The sequence below is a fragment of the Pollachius pollachius genome (assembly GCF_949987615.1).
Source record: "Pollachius pollachius genome assembly, chromosome: 2".
NCBI lineage: Eukaryota > Metazoa > Chordata > Actinopteri > Gadiformes > Gadidae > Pollachius > Pollachius pollachius.
In genome coordinates, this window is record NC_136935.1 from 33,146,315 (window position 1) to 33,167,966 (window position 21,652).

General features: G+C 40.6%; 2 protein-coding genes across 2 annotated transcripts; both read right to left on the reverse strand.

The window, feature by feature from the left end:
• Positions 1-1,086: 1,086 nt before the first annotated feature.
• LOC307071812 (tetraspanin-5) lies at positions 1,087-8,891 on the reverse strand. The gene is made up of 10 exons (XM_079730903.1): positions 8,522-8,891; positions 7,020-7,070; positions 6,124-6,270; positions 5,556-5,726; positions 4,867-4,992; positions 3,755-3,802; positions 2,351-2,467; positions 1,950-2,011; positions 1,799-1,844; positions 1,087-1,482 (listed from the first exon to the last, which is right to left on the reverse strand). The coding sequence occupies exons 1-9, from the start codon at positions 8,603-8,605 to the stop codon at positions 1,832-1,834; spliced, it is 819 nt and encodes a 272-aa protein (XP_079587029.1). The 5' UTR covers positions 8,606-8,891; the 3' UTR covers positions 1,087-1,482; positions 1,799-1,831.
• A 1,878-nt stretch (positions 8,892-10,769) lies between these two features.
• acer2 (alkaline ceramidase 2) lies at positions 10,770-21,342 on the reverse strand. Its single transcript, XM_079730902.1, has 6 exons — positions 21,046-21,342; positions 20,517-20,631; positions 19,214-19,355; positions 18,072-18,209; positions 13,063-13,200; positions 10,770-12,053 (listed from the first exon to the last, which is right to left on the reverse strand). Exons 1-6 carry the CDS (start codon positions 21,157-21,159, stop codon positions 11,867-11,869), a joined length of 834 nt encoding a protein of 277 aa, XP_079587028.1. The 5' UTR covers positions 21,160-21,342; the 3' UTR covers positions 10,770-11,866.
• Positions 21,343-21,652: the final 310 nt, after the last annotated feature.

Below are 21,652 nucleotides of genomic sequence, written 5' to 3' on the forward strand. Positions count from 1 at the left end.
GTGATTTTAAAACCAAGCCTTGGTCAAAACATATTATGGAGTTGACGATCCTTTCCCAAGTTTAAAAATAATAAAAGCACAAACACATCAAATGCAGGTAAACACTCACATAGGCAGGTTTGATCAACGACGCATGAGGAGAAATTAATATATATCACAGTCTAAATAAATGAATAAATTCAAGTTGGTAGTTGAATGAAATTCTCTACATACAGTACATGATATATAGGGGATGGGCCGAAATACAAATCCTTTATTAAGAAAAGAGACAAAGTTTGATTTTAAGCAAAGGCAGGTCGAATGAGGAGTTTGAGGAAAGTGTGCCCTCGTGTGGCCAAGCTATGTTAAATTCAAACAGTTGAAAACTAAAAAAATACACGTTTAACGGCCGGTTTTATTTGGGTTCATGTTATCTAGATACACGTTTTGCATCAGTCTGATGAAATATGCCTAGAATGAAATAAGGTGCTTCAAACATCATTTAGCTTTGTATAGCCTATATAGGCATATATCAACAGAATATTGAAAGAAGGTTTTTTGGGACTTTCCTGTGAGATCTAGACACAACTAGCTGTATGTTGCAACTAGCTACAAAGTAGACCTGGTAGGGTATGGTTAAGGGAAAGAGGTGATAGCAGATAGCAAAGAGGAAAACTGGCACACAATGAGCTTGTTCAAACGTCACCCAAAACAGGCCTGTGTTTCTAGTTGTCACTAAGTGATAACGTTTGTGTAAGTATTTGATGGTGCTACTGAAGTTAGAATTAGTGTTCATATAGAGTTACAGGTCCTAATACTAGCTCAGTTTGTTAAGTTATAACTAAAGAAAATATAATGTCAGTGACATTTTTAAAAGTGCTAATCGGCCAATGTCGCTCTACACTAGTTATCTTACAAACACTTTTTTAAAATACTTGACATTAAGGTAACTCGGTTAAGAGAGCCAATGTCCTATCAACAGACGAGAGGCATGCAGTGCGTTTCTAGAATCACTTCACGTTTGTACACAGCCCCCCCCCCCCCCCCCCCCCCAGGTTCAGCGGTAAAACCAAACCAACAAACAAACAAAAAACTGGACATAGGTAGAAGAAGTCATAGAGCATAAAAGCACCACCGCTAAGACCTCCCCAAAAGCCCTTCCTGTTATCATTCCTACACACAGGAAGTACAGCCCCTTAAATCAGTCTTCTGTACGCACGATAAAGATTCCCCTCCCCCGTCCACATCTGCTACATCACCCATAATCACTATAGCAACTTTACAATCATATCTGCGGCTTACATTGGTGATACGTTGGCGATATAATAGGATTTTTTGTTTGTTTGTTGTCTAGTTCTTAGAGCTTGTGCTTCCTTCTAAAAGGGGATCACATGTAGGACTTTTACAAAATAATCATTACCATGGGATTTGGCTCAGTCTGGACATAGCCCATATAACGTCAGTTTGAAATCCCTCGGGCAGCTGGCGTCCAACTGCTGAACTCTGTGGAGTGAATACCGTATACGTATATATCATTACGCTGTTAAACTTGATGAATATAGAATGAATCCTTTAAAGTCACTCAGACACTTCTTTCCATAATGTCAAGTAATGAAGTTGCATATCACTGCGATTAATGCCTACCTCAACTGTCTTTATTTTAAAATTTAAATTTCTAATACCCTTATTGTGTTTATATAAATATTTTATGTTTTATTTTATGTGAAAACCTCATTTTCATCTTGGATTAATACAGTACATGGTATTTTATCTTCCTTAGACACATCTCAGATTATATAAAGTTTGCATATGACCTTACCTCCTGTTAGCATCTCAGATGCATCCTTAAATGCTAGGTGAACAAACTGGAGGATAGAAAAATAAAAATGTCAGAGCTGCTCGACATATTAAAGAGTAAAGTTGAATTCTATTTTGTTTTGCAGCATCTGAAAGAATGAAATGGTTCCTACCAGCTTTCTCTGACAGCTTCAATGTCACTCACTAGATTCTGCGCTAGACAGATCCCAAATATCTGCGAAAGAAACAGAAACACAACAATATCGCCATTATGAATGCAAAATAATTATTGACATGTAATCATTATTTCTACATAACTATTATAATAAGGACTAGATTTACATCATAAAGGAATTATTATGTACCTAATTAGGGATATTAGAATTATTAATACAAGATTGCTATTATTATATTTGAATTATAGGCATAGATACCGATATACAAATCAATATTACCAATAATAGTGTATAATCTCTCATAGAATTATGATGCAACCACAAATATTAGATAGTTATTAGAACCCCCATCCACAAAGACCCTGACCTAGCGCATTAGGTTCTGATTGACTCCCCACCTGTAGTAATGCTATTCCTATAAAGATTCCTGCCACCACCGTCAAGTTGTCTTGAAGCCACTTCTCAAACTGAGGAACACAGCCTTTGATGTAGATGAATGTCCTCTGCTCAGAGTCCTGACAACAGAAGGACACACACATATATCACATACACATATGGACAACAGAAGAACACACACATATATATATGGACAACAGAAGGACACACATATATCACATACACATATGGACACATTGACATACACACACATAAAGACATACACATCACACCAACACGCAAGAACATCGTTGTGGCGTTCATACAGATAACACATACTGTAAATTAATTAAACTTTTTAATCATTCTTATGATTATGAATGAATGTGTTTGGTCTTTCAAAGATTTATTTTAAGTGCTGTGTGAACATATAATGACCATCTATTTTAATCAAGTATTTGTTGCTAGACATCCTCTATGAAACCACTTGTTCCAAAGACTTGCTCCCTGGGTTTTCCTGAGCATGTTTTTCCTCAAACAAGCGGCGGCTTAGATAATGACATGTCACGCCACACCGACACAAACACATACTGTGGGGTTACCGCTGTTGGTGGATGTATTTATGGTTGTTATAGCAACAGGGTTTTCTCTAGAAGTTTAGAAGAACTAGAAGTTTTTATGTAATTTGGATCACGAATGAGAATGAGCAGCATTATGTTCAATGTTTTTCACAGTTTGTGTCTGTGTGGTTGTGTGGACGCTTTGATATGATAAAATAACGATTGTTTTTTTTAACCAGATCATTCATACCAGTGACAGTGAGTAAATAAATATATTGCAACAGAGAGCTGTTAAAAGAAAAAAAAGACCGAATAAACATACAAAATACAATTCGTAACAATTTATTGTTTCAATCTCGATTATATCAAGGAATTTGACATTCCTGTGATAGTATATCTATTTCATCAAAAAACATGCTACCCCTTCACAGTGAATCCTAACCTATGACCCCTCCTGAAGTCAAATTCAGGGGGGCTGAAATTAATTAAGGTAAAAAAAAAACATTTTACAATTTTATAAAATTTGGAAATGGATTTTCAATATGGAAGGTAATGGCAGAAGCAGAAGATGGGGCGGGTTGGGGGAAAGGGGGGAAGACTGCATATCTTTATCATGAGTCATGCTAAAGCCCAGACTGGGCTCAGGACCGGCCCCGTAGCCTTTTCTTTTAGGGGGAGAGCAGGCTAAAAGAGCAATATTGTACTCAGGGCGGAGTACCTGATGACCTCAGTGGGCCATGCCCAGCTAGAATAACAAAACTACTCTGAGTAGAATGTTCCAGTAGAATGTTCTAGAATCCTTGTTACAAAGGTTCCATTGGCTGCCTTAAGAGGGGTTTTCTTGAAGTGTGTGATGATGTGACTCACCGTTTTGGCTCGGATATCATAGCCACATTGTGTATTGATGACATCCTCCTGTAGAGAGAAAGAATATTATATTATTCAACAGAACAATGTCCCTCTCTTCAAACCCTAATTTCCTTCTGGTGACCATTTTGGAAGGACACAAATACTGTACAACATTTAACTACATTTACCAATGGAACCCTTTATAGCCTTTCCTTGAACTTTGTTGTTACTTGAGGACTAAAGCAAACACTAATAAAACCGCGTACACTTCTCAATAGGCCATCAAAAACAGAAACAAAAACTGATGTTTTTCCATACAAGTTATGTCTTTCTTACTGCAGCAGAACCAGGATCTTACTCAACATAATAAGTGGACATTTCCTTTGCCTTAAAAGTACAACTAAAAAAAAAAATCCCCAAGCCGTCAGATAAACGGCCTTCCTTCCAACCACTTCCAAAGTCTTGTTTCTGTTGGCGTGTGCGGACATAGCAGAGAGGGACTGAGAGTCCTGGGTTCAGACCGGGGCTGATGACAGCTGAAGAGCTGCCTGGGTCTACTGGGCCTCTTCAGGACACAGAATAGCTGCTCTGCTATCAGTGGCAGGGCACGGGATAAAGACCCTCCCCTTCAACATGCCAGCACTCCAGGATGCTAGCCTGGCCTTACCGTAAACTATACCGAAACAGTTATACTATATTAGATATATACTCAAACTATACTTACTATATAGGGATTCTGTATTCCACAGTTGTATCATTCTTGCACGTAATATTAACATATTGAAATCCATATATTTACAGATTTTAATAACTAAAAGCTTAAACTTTAATTTACCCGTTTGGCAGATTAGTTTTCCCACAGCGCCCTACAGTGAATGGATTCAGATAACGTTTTGAACTGGTAGGAGTTCGGAATCTTGCTCATAACTGCCTACAGATTGCAGACATCGTGGTTTTGAGTCTGAACCAAGAACCTGATGGGAAGGCTAGGAGAAGTCTTGGGAAGATATTGAAAAGTCTTGGGAAGTCTAGGGGAAATCATAGGAAGGCTAGGAGAAGTCTTGGGGAGGCTAGGAGAAGTCTTGGGAAGGCGAGGACAAGTCTTGGAGACGTTCTGGAGAGGGTTTTACCGCCGGGTCTTTGGTGCAGCAGGAGAAAGGCACGCCACACTTCTCCCTACTGGGGTTGAAGTCTGTGCAGTTGAAGTAGATGTTCAAGTTCCAGTCGTCAGCCCCAAAGGCGCCACAGCACTCCCACTGTGAAGGACACAAGATAAAGAGACAACCAACACACACACACACACACACACACACACACACACACACACACACACACACACACACACACACACACCTCAGTACTATCGCTAAAAATTATAATAATAAGACTCCATCATAGCCAATTGAAAATTAAAAAAAATGTTTTAACATGCCAAATAAAAATAATGACGTACAATGCTAAGAAAGGTGGACACCTTACAAATAGAATAAAGCCACATATTAAATGATCACTGATACAACATTTAAACTTCTACTTTCTTCTGGTTGTTTTATTTTATTGTTTTAACATTGGAGACAGCTCTCAATTGTAGAAAGCACAACTAGACCACTTTGGTGTTATACGGCTCAAAGCTTTGCTCTGCGTCAATCGATAGGCCTACAGACATATCCTTCAGCTGATTTGATGTTTGTGGACAACATTGCACCGGGGCCCACCATTGCTACGGGGAACTAAACTGTACAACGTCCGACACGGACTTGTCTCTAGATAAGACAAGTGCATTGCAGAGATACATGAAGTCTCAACAGGCCATCCTCACGTATTCCTGGGTGAAGTCGATGAGGTTCTGTAAGTCGATGTCGTCCCGGTAAGCCCGGATGTTGTTGTTGATGAAGAAGTTGAGCTGGTCCTTGATCCAGTCCTTGAACACGAAGGCCAGCACCCCGGCCGTGAGCTCCAGGAAGAAGATGATGCCCAGGAACACCGAGAACTGAAATGCAATTGTACTTAGTGCTGTCGGTTGTTTAGCTAGCAACTCTGCTCTCACCCTAAGCAAATTCCTGGCGAGACTGAGCACAATCTAAGCATACAATCAATATTTAGGCAACTCCAAAGAAAATGTCGGATGTAAGCGCTGCACCAGCGAGTTCCCAAGAACAACCAGCCAAGAAAAGAGTGCAGAGTAGCGCAGGACTAAAAACAACATGGCTTAGCGTTGAGCAAACTATTGGTACACCGTAGCACCAACTCTAAGCAGATACAATCTGTAAACAACACAAGTGCTACAACTCATTCTGCCTCTCAAAATCTGTTTTGGTGACTTTAAAGTCTCATCAGTCACATGTGTGATCACATGACGTGCAGAGACCTGGAGGCTGCCCACGTACAAACTTGAGCAGGAAGGAGTTCTCCCGCAGAGCGCCGATGCAGCCGGCGAAGCCCAGGATAAACATCACCCCCCCCACCACCAGGAACAGCCACACCGGGTCAAAGCCCCCCAGGTCGGTGATTGACGAGATGTTGGACAGAACCCCCTGCAGAGGAAGAGAGGAACACAGATAAGCAAGTTTCCAGTTTGACCACGGAAATAAATCGGACAGACAGTAAAATACTTGCATGTTATATCATATGATGTACTTGAATTGCATGTTATATCATATGATGCACTTGAATTGCATGTTATATCATATGATGTACTTGAATTGCATGTTATATCATATGATGTACTTTAATTGCATATTACATATTTATATATATATTCATACAGTATATCGTACTGTAGAATATGTACTTATATCGCATATTACATTGTACTAATTGACTATAAACTGCACTGAGGATGAGGAGCAGGGTAACAGACATCATGTATTATCTGTATATCATTCAATATGTACGGCTCGCCCTATAAAATACAGTCAATTCAGATACTGTGTACAACTGCAAACTGTGGTCAAGTATACTAGGGCAACTCTGCCCACACTCAGAACACAGAGAGTGTGTGTATTATGGTTCATTCACAAGTCATTGTGCAGAAGGGCTTCCCACACGACAGCAGAACATTCCTCCGTGGTTCAGTAAAGCCGGCAGCAGCAGCAGCATGAGCTCACCTCGCGTCTCTCTCCTTCGGGATTCAGGTTGATCGGAAAGCCTATGACCGAGCCGTGCGACTCTGCGCTCATCACCACTAATTTATCGAAAGTCGCTAAAGAGTGGCAATCTATACCGACGAGGACATTTAATAGATTGAATGAATAATGATTCATAGCTCATTAATAAAACTTACCTTCTCACTCCATGCCCACAATCCGATGCCAAGAAAAGCCACACCGAGTAACTGAGAGGGGAAAGCAGATAGACAGAGGAGAGGGAGAGTGTGAAACAGAGAGAGGGGATAGACAGAACCAGAGTATAGGGACACAGAGAGAGAGAGATAGAGACAATGATAATGAGGTAGAGACATAGAGAGAATAGACAGAGCCAGAGTTTATGGACAGAGAGAGAGAGAGATAGATAGAAACAGGGGATGAGAGAAAGTAATCAAAAAAGGTTTGGAGAGTGAACCAGAGAGAGAAAAAAATTGATATGGAGGGGATAGAGAGGAGAGACCGGCAGTTATTTTTCTGCAGCTGTCTGTTGTTGTGTATCTCACGACAGTAATCATCTGAGCATTTCTGCTGGGCCATGTGAGGGAGATAGTCAGATTGGCCACACTTGTTTTAATTTGAGGAAACGTGTGTATGACTGACAATGCTGGATTGTATGAGATCTGTAAAGGTCAAGTGCAGCGTAATTCAAAAGACATGAAGTCTTTCATGATTCATGAATGATGACTGAAATCCCCCAAAAAATGAACAGTAGTATGAGTGTTTTTATTGCGTGCTAAGGGATTAATTTGATGATATGAAGTTTTAACTTCCTCAAACTGTCTCTTATCATATATTTTTGGAGACACAAATATGACTCATAGGCACATTTTAAGTTTGAATACTGCAGAAAAGTAAGTCTCAGTGATTATTGGTCGCTCCCTCAGTAAGATTCTAGAAGTCAATCCAAGCTTCCCCCGCCATTTGTGAGACAGACTAGAAGTCTTAATTTAGAGAATTTAGCCTGTGTCTTATTTCAATATAACTAATATAGAACGTATCTGGATCTGACGTAATGATTGCGTCAGATAGGTTAATGTCTGTTATACTAAACTTAGTGAACGGTTAGCTGTAAATGAAATACATCATAAATCGATGGATAATGGGAATACCACGATGGCACTATAGTGATCATATTATATTCTCAATACAGTATTATTATAATAAATTCATATGTTGTAATACATGTTGGATAGGCCAGAAAATGTATGTTTAATGGCTTTAGCTGATGACAACACACACAAATAATAATTTATACAAATAACACGGCCTACTACATTCACACTTTTTACACTGTTGGGGATAAACAATCGCTTAATATGTGCAGAGCACAAAATAGGCTATATATATATACATCATCGACATGTAATAGCGATCATTGTCAGCAATGTGTAATAAAATGAAATAATGAAAATAAGTGGTTCATCTGTGGTGACAATGGAATGCACCGAACACAACAGTAGCGAACACAACACAATATGTCCATATGGCCTGATGCCCAAGTTATCTTTCATGCACATATAAACAAAAGACAGCCTGGGGATGAACGGACTAACGGGTCGGGAGGGAGATCATTCCCAGTTATGCTTGAGATGGCACGGAGCTAAACGCCACAAACAGGTCTCTGCGGTAGGTTACTTACCCAAAATATGATATTGAATCCAAATATGAAGTATTTGATGCAGCAACTGACTTCTTGAGCCTTGAAATGCTTCCCTGACATCATCTGGACGCCTTGACTAATGTGCCACGCTTTACAACGAATCACATGTATGTGTTGACAGATTCGGCCGCTCTCGATCCGCCCGCTGCAAGAGCGACAAACGCGTCGTTAATAACACGTTAGCGTTTATTTATGAAGGACATATTGCATGTCGATGGACAAAAATGTGTCTAAATGACGCAGGGGAGGGATGTCGATTCAATGTGTTCCTCGCCGACGTGTTTGTTTCCCCTTGCAGCTGAAAACGGCTCACCCCAAACAACCGAGAAAAATATATTCCACTGAAGCAACCCCGATTAAAACCGCATGTGTGCGCTCTGATCCATTATCTCGATACGGCTGCTGTTTTTTCTGTGACTTGTTGGGGAGCGAATGGAGGCCCGCAGGAGAACCGAAGGGGCGGGACTTCCTGCTCTAACAGTGGCGATCCGACCGCTCACTTTCATGCCTTTACCCCAGAACTTTTCGAACATCGTCTATGTTTATATTATTTTGTTAATGTCTGCAGTGAAGAACACAATTTTTATCTAAAATAACACGTTAATATTGAGATCATTGATCGTCATTGGTCATTATTATAATTGATATTCTTATACAGGAATAGTTACTTCATTTTTAGCTGTTATTTATAAACAATCGATATCAAAAAATAAAATCTAATATAAATAATGCCATCAAGAATTGTGCAATATGACTTCCATAACTACTTTCTTAGAATGTTCTTATTATAATAGAAATGATTGAAACACAATATAATTATCCTATGTACACAACCAGCAAGTTACAACTTGTCATTTCAAACTTGTCGCATAAAGAATGCCACGGCCAGACAATTATGTATAATCTCCATAATCTTGAATGGAAATTCCTCTTTCTGAACACATTGTAAATAAACATGGGCACATTCATAAATCTATGTAGGATATCACCGCCCCCTGGTGGCATAATATGGCAGCTCCAGGATGATTACTAATTTAATGCAAGAACAGGTGGGGAAAAAGTTGTGTGTGAAAGTGTGAATATTTTAAATTAATGCAATTCAGTGCTATGCATTTATTATCGGAAATAAGGAAACAATAGAATATATTGAGTATATTGATTTCAATTTTATTGCATTAAATATTCCTATAGTCTTGTTACAAATATTGATCGACATTATCAAAATATATATTTATTTCAGTCCTATTTCAGGTACAGAGGGAAAATCTATAAAAATACATAACCCGGGGCTCCATTGTAACCGCTGTTGACTCTTTGATCTATTCTTAGAAGCGGGGGAAGAAAGATACTCTAAGTGAATAAACCCTGGTTATTTTTCTCAATGTCCTATTTTCAAAAGTATCGGGTATATTTGAATGACATACAGGACTAATGTACACTACAACAATGAGGTAGGCCTTTACTGTGTGGTATTCCTGAATTATAGCTTAACTTACAACAATAACACTTTAATTTCACACAGAATCTATCAAAATTATTTGACACGCATGCTTTACTTTCCAGTAGGTTTATGCTCATACTCTACTTAAAACGATAACATTCATGTAGTACAACAAAGAATGTGGTGAAATATTACAAAAAATCATGCAGGTAGGTGTTTTAATTGTTCCTTTGTTTACAAAAATAGGAACTTGACTAATAAAGGGAAATCAGGAAAGATTACAGAAAATGTGTTTCCTTCCCTTATATTAACACAAATAAATAGAAAACTAGTTAAAAGTGATACACATGCACATAGTTTTGAGCTAGATGCACTTCTGTAAAAGTATGAGATTAAACAATAACACAACCTTTGGTGTTTAAATTTGCTTTCAGAGAATTGTTTTTGTACTTTTGTAATCCGATATGCTTCCATTGTACGGCAAACTCACGCATCTTGGATCTAAATCGGACGGGCACATAGAAGTGCTGAGTGATCAGCAAACCTTAAACCAGAATCCAATGTACTTCAGCTATCTCGGCCTGTTCCTGAGAATTAAACCAAAGTCTGGCGAAAAGTAAAGGGTCAGTACCCTGCCTAGATGGTTAGTTTAACGATTTTTTGCCCCACCTGATACAAAACCCATAGTTGCACATACAAACATGAAGGTGACCCAGGTGAGATGCTTAAAAAATATAGAATTAGTATTAATGAGGGAATCCTTCATTATAAAGTATTGCATAAATATGGTTCTTAGAAAACTTTAATACATGCATGATTAACATCTCCACATTGTTCAGAAATAAAACTTGATTAAATCTTCTCGAAAGTCAGTTATACCATGACTAACGTAGTAACAGCTAATAATTGTTTTGGTATTTTTTTTTACAACTCACAATGTTAGTTTTGGAGCATTGTTAAAAAAAAAGTACCAACAATGAACATACAAACTTTGACAAAAATATAGAATATACAGATATATCTTAAATAAACATATGAAATACTACCAGCAAGTATTTCATCAAACGTGAGTCAGCAGCTACACAAGCACCAGACCTGAAATGTTCCCTTGTATTCACACACAAAAGCAGAAACAAGAATTCACATGATTCTCTTCTGATCGTATACTAGAAATACTGTTAAAACTATAGATATATAATTAAAGAAACATTTGCAGAAGTAGCAAAGTAACACTTTTGGGGGGGGTTAATCAATACAATGTTAAATCAAAATTGACCTGATCAGGATTTCACAATCATTAAAGTGCATCAGTTGGATGCTACCGGAATATATAAATGGCCGTTCTTACCATGCAGGAGATTGACCTGAATTATCTCCTGATTTCACCTTCTTCTATTTCTAACCAGAACACATGATTTCCCATACGTGCTCTCAACTCGCAGTGTGCACGTCTCAGGTCTGATAAACCTTTTTTATGTTGTCAATGTGGACGATCTTGGTGTAGCTCTTGTGCTTTGGCAGCAGATTGTATTAATGGTATTGTTCGTCGTACAAAGAATAAGGAAAACAGGCCTAGGGGTTAATTCATTAGTACAGGCCAAACACATATCTCTTACATCATCCAATCACATTCAAGGGTGTATGGTGCATAACTAATTCCCTGCGCCTGCTTCAGCTCGCCGCTTCACTCCATTTTATCAGGTCAAGAAGACTAGTGTCTTTTGAGGACTTGGGTTTGTGAGAACTTGTGTCTTGTGAAGACTTGCTTCTTGTGACTTGGGTCTTGTGAGGTCTTGTGTCCTGTGAGGACTTGCTTCGGGTGAATACTTTTGTCCTGTGAGGACTTGCTTCGGGTGAATATTTGCCTGTTGTGGGTTCACAGCTCATGTCACCTTGATGGCTGACTTCCTTTGGACGCAGAGGAAGCTGACGTAGGGGACGCCTATGAAAGCCCAGCTCTCATTAGGCCAGAACATGATGACGGGTCCCCGCTCAGGCGCCTCGGTGGCCACATCAAAGTAGGCGAAACAAACGCACCCCAGATAGGAGGCCAGACAGATCAGGATGTGCCTGGAAAGGGAGGGTATAAGAGAACCTGTTAGAGGGAGAAATGTCCCAGTCCTGTGTACAGTCCCCTGTTCATTGACATGTATATCTCCATGGTGTATACCGTATTTCCCGCACTATAACGCGCACCGGATTATAAAGCGCACCTTCAATGAATGACCTATTTTAGAACTTTTTTCATAAATAGGGCGCACCGGATTATAAGGCGCATAGCATAGAAGATACTGCAGTCAAACGTTTGACTGGGGATGCGTTATGCATCCACTAGATGGAGCTGTGCTAATTGTATAGCTCGTCACGCACAACGCAACTGTGAGGACGAATTGCTGCATTTAGCAGATATAAAACTGGAACCTTTATGACAAAAAAGTAAAACACAATTACGCAGTTCCAAACCTTAGATTTTTTAAATATCTTGCAAACGTGAATGATACAAAGTAGAGCATCGCACCCTCGAATCTTGTAGTGTGGCCAGTCTTCCGCCCGATTTCCTGGCTCTGTGATCGTATAGTGTGACCTTCCGTGAGTAAGCGCAGTAAAATGCTGTGTGCACTGACTACGATAGCCGTAATGCTGCAAGCGGTGTGGCTTTATCGTAGTCGTAGTGAAACATTTTATTATTATTATTAAATTGTTTTTATTGGTTTTTCATACTGAAACATTTTGACAGAGCGCCGTTTACAACCAGTATGGATCAACCAATTAACCAATTGATCCATAAATAAGACGCTCCGGATTATAAGGCGCACTGTCGTTTTTTGAGAAAATTACCGGCTTTTAAGTGCGCCTTATAGTGCGGAAAATACGGTATATGCCATATTTTACTCCTTGAAAAAACAGAAACAGCACTTTCTTTCCCAGGTTTCAGATGAATGTAGTCAGTCATCATTTATCTATCTTTTAACCTCATTAATGTCACTTGTTCTTTACCCCATGTTTCAACAGTTAAGCAGAGTACTTAAAGCTTTGTGGCATGCATTTCCTCTTGGTTGTTGTGCTGCGTGAAGCTCACCAGGCGCAGTGCAGGTAGGGGAAGTTGACCGACGACCACATGTCGCAGAATATCCTGTCACTAAGCCAGCAAAGCAGCGCCAGGGCCCACCAGAACCCAGAGACAAGGCCCAGCTTGAAGACCCTCAGGTTTTCACACCTGCCAGCACCACAACCACAGACCAAGAACACACATTTGATTAACATACCTGCAGGGAGACGAGGTACATATCACATAAACACTGTGGGTTTTGCATGGTTCTCATATACACAGGTCACTTGGCCAAGAGACGCATGGTTCTCTATAGAAAGTCACTTCTCCAAATAGGATATTAAGGCTTCTAAGTGTCTGTCCACAGTTTCTCTATCACACACACACACACACACACACACACACACACACACACACACACACACACACACACACACACACACACACACACACACACACACACACACTTTCTTTGAGGATAAAACTGTGACCATGGATGAAGAGCATGTGACTACAGAAAGCATTAAACCCTTATACACAAGAACCCCGGTCCAACCACCGAGAACATAGATATTCTGTGAAAAGTTGTACAGTATGTACAGTGTTAAGTTGTTTTTTTTTCCAGTGTCTAGTCTCCCTGCTGCCTCCTTAAAGCTCCTGACAGAATGTACCACAGACAATGGACGACAAGTGTGGAGTCTTGACCCTCAGTGACCTGACGTTCTGCCCTGTGTCTGGAGGCCGCCCAGCCTGCTATGGTCCAGTCTGACCGCGTCAACCTCCCCACCCTCAGACATTCCTGCCCATCAGGATCAGCTATTCTTAGATGTGTAAGACACCCGGGTCCAACCGAGGCCGTGGCAGATGCTTGGTGTGAATCGAAGACAGAGGACGGCTATTTTTAAATAACATTGCATTTAGAGTTTCCGCTCCGTTGCTCTCTGCACTTTGGGTTCGGGACATGTTTTTATGCTCCTGTTGTCATGGACAACAACACAGGGTGACATTACAGGGCCGCTGGTCAGTTAGCCAACCAACACACAGGAAAGAGGAGGAATCAAATAAGAACGAGATCTTTCCTCTAGGAGTTTGGTATTTGCCATTATATAACTAAGGAGTCACCCTGGCTGAGCAGAGCCAAGTCAGTTTGTTTTTGAATCAACTCTAAACTACCAACGGATGTCCAAGGTCTGTATAGGAGGAACAACCAAATCCGACTTAATCCAACATAACCTTTGCTTCCGCTTTGTTTTAGGTTTTTACTATGATAAGGTGTCTGCCAATTCAGCACATAGTGCACCTTTAACCCTCCCTAGTAGGAGGGCTCCATCTTCTGTGTTCTTCTTCAAGGATTCTTCTCCCCAGGGGTTTGGGGAGTTCCTCTTCAGAGTGCTCGGGGTTAGGGTTGCGTGGCATAAAATGTTGCGTGTGAAGCCTATTGAGACAGTAAACGTTACACAACCTGACAACATGTTGTCCACAGATAACAGCTGGTGAGCTGTTAGTGTGGCATGGCTGTAGAAGGGTTGAGATAACGAGAAACAAAAGAGGAAACTATTTGCTAAATGTGAAGTGTGTGTCGGGTGGGAATACAGATTAACAAGTGCAATGCTACTGAAATGTGTAAGTCATGACGGAGACAGAGAGAACAGAGCATTAAGGCATCAGGGAAAGGGTGCAGGAAAGCAGTACAGAAACAAAATCTTGTCATACATCTTGATTGGAGAACAATGGGGATGCTTGCATTCCACACGTAAAAGATGAATGATTATTAATAAGAAAATTGCTGCAATCATTTTACTTTGATAGGTCATCATTACACTGGGCGCAAAGTTACCCTGTGCCGTACTCAAGTACGATTGCACTTTTTTTTTTTGAACTTGTAAAAAGTTAATCGCGTTTGTAGCCTACACTCAGACGTGCGCTTATTCTTCTTCATTCATAAAAAAATAAAAACATTTGGGAGTATGCAAATTTTTCTCAACTTCGCTTTCGCACCAACGTGAATCGCTTGCCGCCATGTTTATTGTTTGATAAACAATAGGGGTAGAAGGGTCGCATGGACTATACATCATCCAGCTCATGTTGCGTATCCGTGCGTGTGTGCGTGTTGGCTCATTAGCATCTGTACCGTGGCCTGAGCACACCTCTCCGAAGTGTACTCAGGCCACGGAATTGAACTGTATTTGAGTACGGATGGCGTGCTCACACTAGCCAAACGATCTAGACCAGGGGTCAGCAACCTTTTCAACATGCAGTGCCAGTTTGACATTTTCTCGTTAATGAGTGTGCCTTAAGCAACAATATATTAAAAATTAAGCTGAATTATGACACAGCGACCAAAAACATTTCCAGAAGACCTGGAATTGTACTATTTCCATATAGTCCACAATCATGCATTAACATTTTAAATATTTTTTTTGGTTGTTATATTTGCAACAAGGGTTTACAAATTATAATTACATATGTCCCATCTTAAAACACCATTTTCAGAAACTCATTCACAAACATATTTGCACTGTAAAAAATATAAGAAACGAGAATATATGAGAATGCCGCATTGTGCTGTGAATTTTTTGATCTATAGTTTTATTTTTTAGTGTGCCAATGATTATGCTGCCCCGTGCCATGGTAATGATAAAGGCAGCTTTTGATGTTCATGGCCGATTAAGCAAAGCTTATTTGCAGAACAGTGTAGCAACGTCCTTGCGACACACCACCTAGGTGGCTTTTCTGTGCTCTTCCACAACACCCGACCCAGGGTGATGATGTTGAAAACGGGTTCATTGGAGCGTTTGAGGACAAGGGTAAAGGTCCATGGAGATGGTGATCCAAGCTGTAGGACGTCCTCCAGAGTGTGTGTGTGGGGATGGCTGGCTTATCCTGTGTGCATCGACGACTCAATGCACAACAAGTGTGCAGCCTCAGAGCGCACTCAGACTAGGCCATCGGTACCCCGCCCAAGTACGTTTTCCCCCTAAAGTTTAGATCAGGGGTCGGCAACCCTAGGCACGCGTGCCACCAACTCAAAACGCAAAATAATAGCCACAATATTAAATCTGCGATATCAAACATCTAAAGATGTGCATGAAATATATGTCAGTTGAGCCATCTAGCATGAGGTGACACAACGATGATTGAGCCCATGGTCCACTGATGAAAGCCTTTGCATTTGCAGAACTGAGTTTCGGTGGCGACATTCCTGCCATGCGATCAGAACACGACGACTGCAGATCTAGTGCTACGTTTTCCATCACCCTTTCTGGTTCCTCCAGAAAGGGTTTGTTGGAGCCACTGCAACAAACTCCTTCTTCCACTCACTTGTGTGTGCGTAACGGGTACTGTCGTTTCTTGAGGTGGCGCTAAAGAGATCAAAACGGAAATCATCGAGTTTTTCCCTTTAATGTACTTTTTTTTTTATCTCCTATACCCCAATTATTATTTTAATTTGGCATTTAATCTTCTGTCCTCCAAACCCAAATAAGAACAAGTTGTGCCCCAGGCTATTGGCTCTGGTGAACTAGAGTGACACCCCAGGGTGGGAGTTCCTCTAATGTGTTAACTAAAGGGCACCGGCACTCTGACTGGGTGGACAGTAAGCCTCCCTACAGAGGAACAACAGTCTGAGCCAACAGTCGGAGCCTCACAGGCGGTGTCTCTGGCTGAGAACCACAGAAAGGTGAACAATGGACTAACAAAACCAACAGCACTTCCAGTTAAACTTAGGAATGTGGGAAACCGGAAGAAACCACAAACACACACACACACACACACACACACACACACACACACACACACACACACACACACACACACACACACACACACACACACACACACACACACACACACACACACACAGTGATCTTTAGTGCTGAATAACATTATTTTTACATCATAACTTCCTGCAGGATAGGGAGTACAGGACCAAAAGTACATTACCCCCGGAGAGGGTAAACACTAAGTCACTTACACAGCCCTGAACCCTGGGCACCTTTCAACATGAGTGTCTGTCTCTTTAATGATTATAGCTCACATTGACCGTAACAGCTGGGATAAGCCCTGTCATTTAGGTCTTGAAGAATAGATACACCAAGAATATACACCCATTTAAGTCTGTAATTGTGCGTCCGTGTGTGCGGGCGGGTGTGTGTGTAACAGACAATAAAAGTTGATCAGCCTCATTATAGGCCAAAGATGTCATTCAGAGAGGTGAACCGTCCCATAGCGTTCTCTTAAAATAGCTTACTGCAAATAAAAATACAAATGGAGACCTTTATCACGCCGGCTATCTATTGACCTTTTTGACAGGCAATGTCATGATTAGATCACAGCATTTGCTGTAGGCCAAAGAAAGCAGCCACTGGAGCAAATACGACTGCTAGTCTACACCAACTATCCACACGATGTTATCTTGCTGTATTGTTGAGTGCCAGAAGTAATGTATTGTCGGCTGTAGGTAGGGTTGTGTAAGTAAGGTTTGTCTTGTACACATAATTGCTATGACTCAACACCGCAAACGTCATTTGAGATAAAGACACGCATGAAGGAAACCCAACAAAAGAAGCTGTGCTAAAGAAAACACAGTAATAACATAAATTTGCTCATGTGTCTAAACTTCTGACACTATCTTCGATACCATAGGTAAGAGCGTCACATTAGCCTCAGAGTCCTAACCTCATTAAACCGTAAAAATAAACGCCAAGGACACTAGGATAGAAGACTAGTCAAAGGAAAAAAAAAATGCTTACAATTAAAGTTGAATTGCTGGTTGTGTTCAGATAAAAAAATGCTATAAAAAAAGGCAAACAGCCTGCGTTTGCTACATGCTCAGGGATTCTCCTGCCTCCACCCTAAGCCCTGCCTTACTTACTTAAAGAAAAGTGTTGACAGAAGCTTAACAATCGTAGCAATAATCATTTCGGGGGGAGTACTGTAAAGTATTGGCTTATGACATATTTAAAACTCATCCAAATAACTCCTAGACAAACCGAGGCTGATGGGGGGAAGGTTTGGGGACGTGACTGTACTGAACTGACCTCCTTAGCTCGGTGATGAGCAGCACAGTGCAGGGGATGCCCAGAGTCATCAGGGACAGTGCGTTGACCACGGGTTTTACGAAGGCCAGCCCAGTGGTGATGCCCGACAAGATGCCAACCACCACCTTGAACCTCGTCCTGAAGGAAGGAGAGAGAGCCATTGTTCAAGTGTGTGTGTGTGTGTGTGTGTGTGTGTGTGTGTGTGTGTGTGTGTGTGTGTGTGTGTGTGTGTGTGTGTGTGTGTGTGTGTGTGTGTGTTAGTGTGTGTGTGTGTGTCCCCCATAAACCAGGACCACCAAGTTCGAGGTTTATGAGGACATTTGTGACCTCACAAGGCCTTGCATCTTACCATCACGTGTTGGACATTAAAATGATGAAAATTTTAAGCCTCAGCTGGCTATTTGCATATACATTTGAATATATGATAAACGTTCATAACGACATTCAGTCCACTCATTTGAGTAGAAACTTTATTGTGAGGCGCACTATCTCCTATTATGCACTTGACTACACTTAAAACTCAAATCAAATTCTAAGCACATTACAAGTACAAGTATTTTTATATAAGGCTGCGGAGAGGAAACAGTCTTGCTGGCTCAATTACAATGGAAAGAAAAGTAAAGACATGTGATGCAGTTTTATTGAACAGCTGTCACTATTTTTACCAGATCTATAATTAAACTGGACTGTAGTACCACTGAATCCCTGACATTTACCAACAGCATACTACTGAGAACTCAAGAAGTTGGGGTAGAAGTAATAGTAGGAGTGCTAGTGGTAGTACTAGTATTAGTAGCAGTAGAAGCATAAGAGGAGCAGTAGTATTTGTAGTATTCGTAGAAGATCCCAGAGCAGCTGATCTTTACAAGCAAAACGTAGGCTACTGTTGCAGCCGAAAGACAACAGCAGTTTCTAGTGCCTGACAAAGGCAACATTAAATTGTCAGCATTTGCTATCAAAAAAGAGGGCTACTGTATAGATTGTCTATGCCAAAATGGGAAGGTTGTCCAACGACAAGATGGACAATATACAGCATCCTGTCTCACACTATAGAGTAGCTTAATGTCAATACCAACGGAGCAGGGGGTACAACCCAAGGTTGCTCCTGAAGTTGTTGAGCAGAGTCCTGTCCTGACACTTACCGGTCCTTCCTAAACATCCTGGGGAGGTATCGCTTGGGGAACCACATTGCAATGGCACACATCAGCACCCACAGGATGGCCAGCTCATCCAGCATCTGGCCCAGAAAGCTCAGAGTGGCATGGAAGTATGTGGATCCGATCCCTAGGCACAACAGAACAGCACGCATTAAAAATACATGTCTTAGATACAAGATTTTGAAATAAATAATAATTAATACGCCCAAAAAGCGGTATAGACACAGATCAACTGTGATAGTCTGAGTTGACAGAGATCTACTCATCACAAAATATCAGCCTATCAAAGAAGTGGCTATATATAAATGAATTAAAAGGTTATTTTAACAGCATGCTTTTAAATAAGCTATACAAATGAATGTGTATACAGAAGTAGCGCTCTCAAGAAAACTATGACTGGCCAAAATGGCCATGCAAGTATGCAAAGACAAAAAATACACCAGTCAGACTGAATGCAAACCTCATGCCTAAGGATTCTGATCCGCATGTGTACTGTAATTTACTTAAATATTGAAATATTATTATAATTGTTCACTTTGAATTTGGATTGACGACATAACGGTTCCATGGCATAATCAGGTTTTCTGTGCCCCATGTTTTTATCAAAAGGCTGACAGACTTATGGTTATCAGTGAGAACTGTTTTCTTATGATTACAGGAGATTGTATTGTTTAAAGGAATTGTCATCGTGGTGTTCTGCTGATCTGAGACACATGGCCCTGCTCAGCCTGATAAAGTTTACTCACAGTTCAGCTTCAATATTATCGCTTCGAATGGAAACAAATATCTTTGGAGAAAAAAAAAGTAAGAAATAAAGTGTCGCAGTGGCTATTTGGACTACGGTGGAAACCATGGACTGTATGAAATAGGTTGTGCTTTTAAGAGTTCAACTTAAACATTAACGCATTGTTTTTACATCCTAGTATGTGAACATATATTAAAGTGAAAGCTGCTTTGTTTCGATAACGGTTGACATGGCTGTCATGAAAAGGAAGAAACCTTATAACATTGTCATCCAACTATGAAGACATTCCTGTTCGTAATCGATGGGTTTGGGAAGGAATTAAATAGACATAATCCGCTGTCTAGTGCAAAAGTCACTTGGCCAGCAAAGCATTATTCTCTATTTGTAGTCACTTCCCAAAATCTGATTTCTAGGCTTGCAAGTTTTCAAGAAAAGCGAGATGCCCGGCCTGTCCGCAGTTTCTCTCACAAACACACACACACACACACACACGCACACACGCACACACACACACACACAGTTATGATATACCAGTAAACTTACCAACAACCACTAGAAGACTCCATATTAGATATATCCCACTGTTGAAATGGGTTGCATATTGGCGGAATAAGCACATTAATAAAGGCGGCAAAACAAAAAACAATATGTTGCTGATCTGAAATGGCAAAAGAAAAAAAAAAGTGAGCAAAACGTTCAAACAGATATATATATATTTATATTGCCAAAACAGCACAAACGATGAGCCTTCTTTGCCGATTTCAACAAAGGCAAAAAAAGGCGAGAAAAACAAATCAAGGGAGTGCAACTTGAACTCAAGAGAAAACATCCCAGCTGCTTAGAGTCGCATAAAGGACAATTTATGCTGCGTACTATCCTAGAGATCTGCATTTTTAGCATAACACAACTTTAAAACGCCATGCAGTGGAAAGAAAAACAATCCGCCGGTAGCATACAGTTTCCAATCATAATTATCAAACATACTAAAGAAACAAAGATCGTGCAAAACAAAACAAAAAACAAAAGTCACAGCGGAGTGCAGGGAGAAGAACAACAAGTTAGAAATACGGACCGTGTTGTAAAATTCCGCTATGCTGGGATAAATAAGGTAATTGCCTTCACACCAGTCCACGTCCGAACTACCAGCTTGAAACTGGTCCCAAAAAATGAGATTAACGCTGGACATGTTGCTGGAGGGGACAGCGCAGACGGGTGTCCGCGGTACCGAGTGAATATCAGCGGTGAAAACGCAATCCCGGAATCATGTGCGCAGGACGAAGTGTTTGATAAACATCCAGACGCGTGACATAAAAAATAAATCGACGTAGGCGTGCATTTTATACCACGGTCCTTGCTAGAGCAACCGCGTCGTGACGTTTATCTTCAGCACAATGACAGCCGGCCTCCGCTGCTCTTCACCCCTAGGAATGCGCAAGCGCAGTAAGCCTACGGCTAAAAGTAATGTTTTTGTTCCAAGTTTAGTTATTTTTGCGGGTAATCGATGTCTTACCTAAAGTAGCTGATCATCCTTCCCGTTTCGGGAAATGTAAGACAATAAGGCTCTATTTAGTGGGTTCAGTTAAATGATGGTGTTGAATGGACTCCAACTTTCCAAATTATTATTTTTTTTTTTGAACTATTCTTAAACTATTGAATTAATTTTGTAATGGCTATATCAT